Source organism: Hydractinia symbiolongicarpus, chromosome 10, assembly GCF_029227915.1.
Source record: "Hydractinia symbiolongicarpus strain clone_291-10 chromosome 10, HSymV2.1, whole genome shotgun sequence".
Classification (NCBI taxonomy): domain Eukaryota; kingdom Metazoa; phylum Cnidaria; class Hydrozoa; order Anthoathecata; family Hydractiniidae; genus Hydractinia; species Hydractinia symbiolongicarpus.
Genome location: NC_079884.1, coordinates 12,943,523 through 12,953,045, shown reverse-complemented (window position 1 = coordinate 12,953,045; position 9,523 = coordinate 12,943,523). Strand labels below are relative to the sequence as shown.

The following is a 9,523-nucleotide window of genomic DNA, read 5'->3' as shown; positions in this document are numbered from 1 at the left end:
TTCCAGAACGTGTGATGGATCAAAATAAGATGTTTTTTTATTGTCCTTAATGCCAGGTAAAAATATTACAACAATTGAAATCTGAATTTAAAAAAAAATTATTTTAAATACATTCTTAGGCGAAGCTGTGCTTATTATCAAAAGTTCTTCTTAATACAGGCAATAACCAAAATCACATCTTGGCATGTTACTTTTTAAAAAGAAAGTGTTGGATTTTTAAATACTGCCTCAAATATTTTCTAGAATGTTGATAATGTTACAAAAGATATATTACAATGTCAAAAAAATTTGGTTAGCCCTGTCATAACCTACATGGTTTTTTTTATAAGCAATTAAAATTCCAAAATGAGGTTTAAGGATGCTTATGGAAAGTAATTTATTAGGTTATGCTTAATGGCAAAAAGATTTATTGGAATATGCTTATGAAAAACACATGATCAGGCTTAAAACGTGCTTATTTGTAAAAAAATATTGCACTTGAATTTTCAATATCAGTAATTACAACTTAAATCTAACTATACACTAGTTAATTCAGACATAAAGAATAAAAAGAAAAAACATAAAAGCTCTACCACATTTTCTAAGGCTTCGCATAATGCTTAGCATATGCTTAAAAAATCTAAGCCTACAGATGCTTATAAATGTCATGCTTATATAAAAAAAACATCGTATCTAGGATACGCCTGCATGTAACTTTCTTTATTCACCTAGCAGTAGACTGAAAAATTAAATATGGAAAAGAAGGAGAATAAAGAAGCGTACATCAAAACATTAAAGTTGGCACTGGTAAGTGTTGTTTGGATATTTACACTTCTTGTATCTTGTATTGCACGAGATAATCTAGCAAATTCAGGAAATTCTGTGAAATTAGGATGCTTTTATTTATAGTAAACTATTTGTCGGTGATTTTCACTAATGGGATAAAGTAATGGAAATATAATTTAAATATTTATTTTTACTTGAATTAAGCCCGTATCCTATAGAATACAGTGAGGAAGACAAAACTGAGCGCCTCCACTAAATGCAAATCTAAACTTTCAATTATTTTCAATACAAGCCGAGGACATTCTCTTTACCAAAAAGTTTGACAAAAGAAGTCAAGATAGTCAAAAGCTGATTAATCAGAAAAACTATGATGGGTTTCCTGGTTGTTTGTCTTTTAGTTTTACCTCCACAGTCTGTCCAGAAAAAAGGAAATTTATGTGTCACTCTTAGCTTGAATAATCCCGTTCAATTACAAAATTTTCAAGTGTATCATTTACCTTTTTCTTTATGTGTATGATACATTTGACCACCCCTAGCTCGTTATGAGATGGTGTGAACTAATGGTGTAAATTGACAAGAACTCTCTGTGTGTGTGCGTGTTGTTAAAACGTTTATACCTTCAGGTGTCTTCTTCTAATCAAACTTCTTTATTTAGGCAACATCAATCATTCGTTCCAAACCTCCTGATGTAAGTGCGAAGGAGTATACACGTCAATTGGTTTCAGGTTTACGTAAGAAAGAAATGGCTTGGAAATCAAAAGTATGTGTTTTTTCATATTTTCAAGTCTTTATCACTAAAATAGTCAAATAAGCCTATTTTTTCGTATTAGTTCATAGGTAAAATCTAAAACTTGATGTATAGCTATATTTTTTTAAAGGATAAAAGTGTGGCTTGTGAAGGAAGGACATGATAGAAACTCAATAATGATAAAATTAAATTTATTTATTCTATCTTAAGTATTTTGTTCTAATTTTTTTTGGCAAAAAAAGGCTTTTATTGAAAAAATAAACTTTTTATGCGTTCGTCGTCACTCTGGCAAAACTATCAAGAAGAATACACTTTTTTAAAAAATTTGGTGAGAGCGACGATTTGGAAGCTTGTGGCATTATGATAAAAAATTAATTTATCCATAACTTAAAAAATTCTATTTATGTCGCTGTCGTAATGTTAAAATTAGGTTAAAGAGAGGAACGAAATCGCCACGTTTTTTTCATATTCTATTTAGCATCGCTTCCATGTTAGCTCTACTAGAACAGATTACGGATGTCAGGGGTAGTGCCATCAGCTTTAAATGTAAAGCCTAATGAAACGCAGAGAAGTGTCTAAAACTCTGGTGGGTTTTTTATAACCTTCTTTATCTTAACTTTTACCACAGGTAACAGCTTTAGAAGAAACTTTGAAGCAAAAAGAAAACGAAATCACATTGTTGAAACTTAAAAACGAAAGTTGTAAATTTTTCAACGAAGCAGAAGAAGACAACGAAGGAGAAGGTATTGTTTTAAAGTGCACATGTTTTATCAGAATTACCAATTTTACAAATTTACTGAAAATTAAGCAACCGCTAAGTAGCTGTCCGAATAAAAATGAAAATAAAAACTGAATAAGAATTTAAATAAAAAAGAAATAACAAAAAGTTTAATTCTCGATCTTGACTTTGGTTCTGTATTTTGGAACTCTTTCTTTGTTCCAGAACTCTTTTTCTTTGTTCCGGAACCCTTTGTTTTTTGTTTTGGAACTGTTTGTTCTTTGTTTCGAAACGCTTTGAGTCTTGTTCCGAAAAAGTAATTATTTCTCTCCTTCTACATTTCAGTATTCCGTTCCAACCATTTTCTTTATCATTTCAGAGCCTTCTAACGACTTGCTTATCACTACAAATTCGCGTCAGGGTGAAAAATTCCTACGTGCAGGTAAGTAACATTTTCATTTCTACCATGTATTTCTTGAACCCCCCCCCCCCCCCCCCCGCTCCAAAAAAAAGTTCATCTTTCCTTTTTGTTATTCCCTAATTATTTGGTAAAACAGCCTGGAAAATGAGTCATGTAACTTTCTGACAAAGAAGTTTTTTTTTTAAATTATTACAATTTCTCTCTTTTCTATTTTTAGTTGTTTCTTTTAACAAGTGGTACAAGATAGTGTTGAACGATGAAACAGCATTTGAAAATTTGAAAACCAATTTTGTAAAAACACTTGAAGGTATGGCGCGATTTGTTTTTGTTATGATAAAGATGGTCAATCAGTATAGACCTTTTCAAATTCCGTTTCATTCGTGAAACTTGCTTGTTTTTGTTTGGCTAAGTTGAACATGGATAGCAGATGTTTTTCCCACCAGAAACATATTTCGTGCAGGGCTAACTTCAGAGGAATGCTGATTAAAGTATAGAGCTTGGAACTTCGATCCGGCTTTCCGTCTAATATTTCGTGTGTTCCTGTTACATAGGATACCTGATAATTATTAAAGTGAATGCCTGAAAAACCTGATTGGTTAAATATGAGAGTGGTTGCCGGAAGGTCTGAAAAGATTCAATGTAATGTAACCCTATTTTGCATGGACTTTTTTTGTCCTTGTGTACCCTAAAGTGTACAAGAAAAAGAAACTAGGGCCATGAATCAAGCAAACTCATAAACAAGATCATTTCAGATAAAAAAATATTTTCTTGGCGTCATAGGAAACAGAAATGACGTCACAAATATTAAAAAATAATTATTAAACATATATTGTTTAATAGAAAAAAATGGTTTAGATAAAAAAGTAACTGGCGCCATTGGAATCAAAAATTGGGCATTTTATAGAGGTATACTAGGGTAACAGTAACCCAGCATCTAGAATTATTAAAGTGGAGCACTTACTTGTGTGCAGCGTATTAGGGATGTTCTATAGCTATAATTTTTTTACAGATATAAATGTCTGTTTGAACGGCATGCCGACAAATCATCACAACATAAACATATTAGAGAAGAATTTGCAACCACTTACAGGTAATTTTCTTATTTGTTTATTTATTGCAGTAGGTATCGGTTAAAAATGTCACGTGGTGAAAATCTTTTGTTAATTATTCAAAATACGATGACAAAACATATATGGTTCCCACGAGCTGCGAAAACCTCTCGTATCGCAAAGTAAGTTATCCGTTTTTATGTTCTTGCTGCGTGAACGCAATTATAATTTTCAGCATTTCGTTACCAAATCAATATCTCATCCACGACGTTTCCTGATTATCAGAGCAGATAATAGAGGCGAAGGCGTAGTTTTTTAGGTTGCTGTATATAATAGAGACGAAGGCGTAGTTTTTTAGGTTGCTCTATATGATAGAGACAAGGGCGTAGTTTTTCTTATTTTCTTATTTATTTTTTTATTTTTTGTAGAACTTTTGAAGAAAGAGAAGTTTAGTTCAGACAGTAAAGTGTACACTTGTTGCGTAGAAATCGTGAAAAATCTGATAAGAATGCTAATGACGAATACTCGGTTTGAGGTGATGTCATGTTGTTAAACCAGTATTCAATGTAATCAAACTTGGAAGGTACTAGAGAAGTGATGTTTTGTTTACACAAAACAGAGCCAACGAATTTGTTTTTTTAAAAGTAGAGGGACCAATACAAGTAATTAAGAAGGCCTCGTTATGGTTGGAGCTACCTAAGAAAGATTTTGAAATTTAGGACCTCCAGCTTTAGCTAAAAACGGTATTCAACTTTCAAAGTTTTACTGTGATAGAATAAAGAAAATAATGTTTTTAAAGCTATCTAAGCGTAGAGGCTTAAAATACGTGGGCATTACGAACACAATTCAATATTTTTTTGTTATACTAACTAGCTGGGGGAGCCGGCGTTGAAATGCCTAGTGAAACGATTAATACGAATTGTAAACTTTACTACACATTTAGGTAGAGCGCTTTAGTACAGGTATGTAGTATATTGTAAATTGAGTGAAGCGCACACAGCAAAAACAGTCGCAAAATGTTCCCGGGTAAACTTAAAAACGAATTTTGGTCGAGGGTGAACACTTAGTACAAGTAAACAATGTCGCACATCCATATTTTACGCCCATGTATTTTAAAATGCGTAAAATACATGGGCGTTAAGAACAACAGCGCAGTTAATGTCACGGTACAGGGTTTCTTTAAAAATATCAACTTGTTGTGGTGTGTCATGTAATTATTCAGGCTGATAGCAAATAAAGCAGAATACATTATTTTCCTTGTGAAAGTGGTTTCAAAGTAAAAAAACATATTCATATCTTCGTTTCAAAAAGCACATTCTAAATAATTTCTAATCAAAATACTTGTGTTACAAAAATATCTGTTTGTTTATAGAATTCTTTATTGGAGCGTCTTGAAAGTTCACTGCATTCACTTTCACTCAGTTGCGCCACCATCAGAGATGTTGTAATGGAAAGCCTTGTTCTTGTTGTATCAGAATATACGAAAGTATTACGAGGTAAGATGTATGTGTTTTACTTCAAGTGATTTTTAAAGTCTTTAAAAAAACGTTTTTTAAGTTAGAGATTGTAATAATTCGTAAATGAATTCAAAAATCCTCTAGTTCGCAAAAAATTCGCGAAACGCTAACTGAAAAATGGTCACGTGACCACTTAGGATGATCCTGCACCAATGCTTCGAAAGTGATGTCATTTTTTCATGAAACTCTAACTGGAAAATGGTCACGTGACCACTCTGGGTTAGGGTAGGGTTTAAAGATTATTAACCGGCTTATTGAGTCCAGAGTCAAAAAGGCCCTCCATCCTTGTCCACCTAAAGCCTAGCGTGGAAAATAAGATTAAGGTTTACTTGTGTGTAGGATAAAGGTAATACTGAATTTATCGTTACGCGTTGCAAGTTATTAAAATCTTTATATTCACCCTTAGTTCGAAACTAATGTAATATAATAAGATTGTTACTAATAATTTTGGTCTTTACAGAGTACTCACGAAAAAGTAGTTTATAGCGTTAAATTGTCTATTTTCAATCCAGTGGCAATATCTTGTTTTATTTATTATGTTTTATTTTATTTATTTATTGCAAAAAGGGTCCTCCTAAATCTAATTGCGGTATTTTTTTGTTTAGTTTCAACCGTATATTTGTCAACCGTATATTTTTGCACATGAAATTAAATGTTGACATTCCTAACCCATACCACCATTTAAACTTATTTGAAAAGCCCTTGGAGGCTAAAATATTTTGGATTTCCTGTTTCCTTTGTAAAAAGAGTTGCGTGGCACAAGATCATGTTTCATTTCTGTGGATAAAAATTCAAGCATGATACACTGTACTATTGCATCTTAGGTCACAAACCACCCGTACTGAAATCGATATTTATTTTATTTTACTGCTAACTTGTTTCGTAAATGAGTTTTATCACTAAGAAGGACATAAATATTTCCATGAATTCCAAAACTCGAATGTAGTGTTGTACCTCCAATGTTTGCAGTAGCTACACCTGTTGAAGCTATAAATCAAACCCCTTACTTTTTCGCATTTTTAATTTTGTGAGGGATATGTGAATAGTTTTGTATGATTTTTCGCATGCACCTTCACCAGTCAAAAATATAGACAGAGTATTAACATCAGTAAGTGTAGCGCAGTTACGATTTTTTTTATAAATTTTCTTGCCCAAGTGAATGCTGTTTCAAACACTAAGCGTTGCTTAGTATTAAAAGGCCTGATATCTCTATTAATTTACTAGTCTTGTGTTATTTAGAGGAGAGACATTGGAATATGTTGGTTCAGGTTCATTTTTTGTATCATTTTGCTCCCTTGATGCTAAGAAGTGAACTTCTTCATTTTCCTGTTGTGAAAATGAATCTTAATTAGTGTTTATATCAGATCATTCTTTGCCTGATAAACAATTTCACCAAATATTTTCACTTTTTGTTTTTTGCATTGGCAATATTCAAAATTTTAAGTTGGTTGAGCTTCTCCATGTAAGTACCATCAAGTAAATTATAGTTGCCATCAAGAAAAGTATAGTATAAAAACAGCAAGTGGTGAGCACATATACACCCAACCGGCACATAAGTGTGCTGGTTGGGTGTGTATGATCCAACACAAGCACGAAACTTATATCGTTTAAGTTTTTGTTTGAAATTCATTAGGGGTCCTGGTGATGGATATCTAGGAATGTGATTAATTTCAATCGACTCATCATTTGAAATCATATGCATAGCACATTTTATCCAAAGCAGCATATTTACCACTTTTAAAAGTAGTATCAGGTATGATTAAATAACGATCAAGCGTGTTTGTTTTAAATATATCAACACTGTCATCAGGTAGCTCTTTAAGTTTTGTTTTACTTTTGCACATTTTGAAATTCCTTCTGAAAAATAGTTATTCACCAAACACGAATTAGGGGGACGTCTTAAATGAACTTCAAAATCTGAGTCTGATGGTATAAACTTTATTATTCACTCTCTGAAATATCTAAACTTTTCAATGCATCAGGTATGTTTTCTGGAGATTCAAAATTTTCAGTTTGAGGATCAATGATATTCTTCTTTTAGGGAAAAGGATGTGATTTACATGATCCTTGAATTTGATTAATATTTCTTATCTCTTTCATATGTTCCTTGTGTGCAGGAGGCATTTCATCACCGAGAGTTTTAACTACTATTGTTCAATCTGTGAAAAAATGTCCAGAATTAAAACGACATACACTATTCTTATACTTTCGACACGTTTCAGAGTGGGAGTGAATCCGAAACATTTTTACAATACTAAATAACTCTGGTTATGTTTTAGGGTCTGGAAGATCTGCTTTTATAATGTTATCAACAAAACTTGTATACTCTTCCTTATTCTCCCTTGTCAACACTGGTGCACCCATACATGAACATGGACATGGGGGCAACCCCTAACCTGAAATTCAACTCACATGACATATGATATTTAACTTTTCCGAAGGGGGCATCTGAAAAATATTTCTACTTGAAAATTGCGTGCTACCAACACAGGATTCATGTTTAAAATTCTATATCGTTCCATGTAGTAGACTTCAAAAAAAAGAAACTATACGAAGGAGTCAATTGGGAAAGTGTCAGGAAGGAAAAATTAGACGCCTATGGCGTATTAAGACAAATGTGAACAATGAAAGTGCGGGTAGCAATCTTAACTTTGATGGCATTTTTTTTAGATTTGCATGACGTCACCATGCTTGATGCTCAAAAATACGAGAATATGTTCTTCGTATGCCACACCCTGCACGAGGTTGTCATGACAACATGTTCATTATGGCGATGTGAAAAACTAGGTGAGCACATCTTGAGAACGGATATAAATAAATGATTAGTTGTCTTGGAAATTTTATGGTAGAAAACAAACAACAAGCAAACAAACAAGCAAACAAACAGAATATTAATTTGTTTGTGCATAGTGATTTTAAACGATGACTTTTATAATACAATAATCAGCAAAATATAGAACAGGTTAGAAAAAATATCACTTCTTTCAACGTTACGCAGCGTAAATTATTCTTGTTATCTCTGCGCCTTTTAAATACTCCCTTTCCTAATAATTTGAATATTTTTTTTGCATTTTTGGTTCTTTTTTATATTTCTCTTAGGTCCTTTGTGTTTATAAAAATTTTAAAAACCTTTTGTTAGAACATGCTATAAATGATTATTAGGCTGGGATTTCAGGTTAAAAAACAATAGGTCTATTGTTTAGAACAATAGAGAAATAAAAATTATGGTCACCTTGGTTAGAACTTAGGTATTGTTATATAAAAAGCGGGTATAGCAACGAAACTTGAAAAAAGAACCGAAAAAAAGAAAATTGAAAGTGTTGGTTTTATCAGACGTTCTGTCAATAATCTATTATTCTACCGCTAAATTAAAAATATGCGTCATGAAAACCGTCGCTATTAACTTTGGTTTAGAGGACAAAATAAAAAGATGTAATTGAAATGAAAAGAATTTAATTCACTAATTTAGACTCTTACTCAAAAGAACTTGACGATAACCTTCTTGAGACTGCGGAGATGTTCCCTATGTACTGTCACACAGTATGGACGATAAGTTCGATGATGACAGACATCTACTGTCATCAACAGGAAGATGTCACCCTCCCGTTGTGGAAGAGACAAGTAACAGCCATCAACACAAGTAACGATAACTCTTGGATCAGATAGAAAATCCTACATTTTGTATTTTATGATGTGTCAAAAGGAGAAAAAATGAGATCTGGTTTTTATTTAACTCTTATGAAGCGAACGGCGTGTGGACGCTACTTTCGTTGTAGCTTTCCAATCCATTTTTTTTTTCTCACATAAAAAATAACAGCCTTTTTATTTCAAAGGTTGTAGCTTAGTTGCCACTGCATGCAGGACACCATAGGACCTCTACTATGCCTTACATCACGGAGATGACTTGCAATAAGCTTTGTTTACATTTTTTCAGCATAGTCTTTTAACCAATTAGATCTTCTAAAAAGAATTATTAGCCAATTGAATTGCTTTATTTTGCCTTCCAAAAAAGTAATAAAAAAATTGATCAAGATAGCAAGTCATCTATACGCACAAGCCCTTAACCTCTTAAAAATCTTTGTTTTTAATAATTTAAACCTTTGTTGTTCTAAATATTCCCACGAAAGATGGAACGGGTGGCTATTCTTTTCAGGACAATCGTTTAAAAAAGTGAGAATAATTAACTTCACAAAAACATGTTGATTCAACCTGGAACCCAGGTCCTATATTTTTTAATTTCACACGTGTCGATAAACGCATATCTAGCTATATACGCCCTGGGTTCGGAGTTGATGTTGATAACAA

General features: G+C 32.6%; 1 protein-coding gene across 1 annotated transcript; it reads left to right on the top strand.

Moving 5' to 3' along the window:
- Positions 1 to 371: 371 nt before the first annotated feature.
- On the top strand, positions 372 to 9,290 carry LOC130613249 (meiosis-specific protein MEI4-like). Its single transcript, XM_057434589.1, has 10 exons — positions 372 to 786; positions 1,421 to 1,525; positions 2,142 to 2,256; positions 2,611 to 2,673; positions 2,870 to 2,959; positions 3,662 to 3,742; positions 4,130 to 4,236; positions 5,074 to 5,197; positions 7,889 to 8,005; positions 8,688 to 9,290. Exons 1-10 carry the CDS (start codon positions 733 to 735, stop codon positions 8,882 to 8,884), a joined length of 1,053 nt encoding a protein of 350 aa, XP_057290572.1. The 5' UTR covers positions 372 to 732; the 3' UTR covers positions 8,885 to 9,290.
- The last annotated feature ends 233 nt before the right edge of the window (positions 9,291 to 9,523 follow it).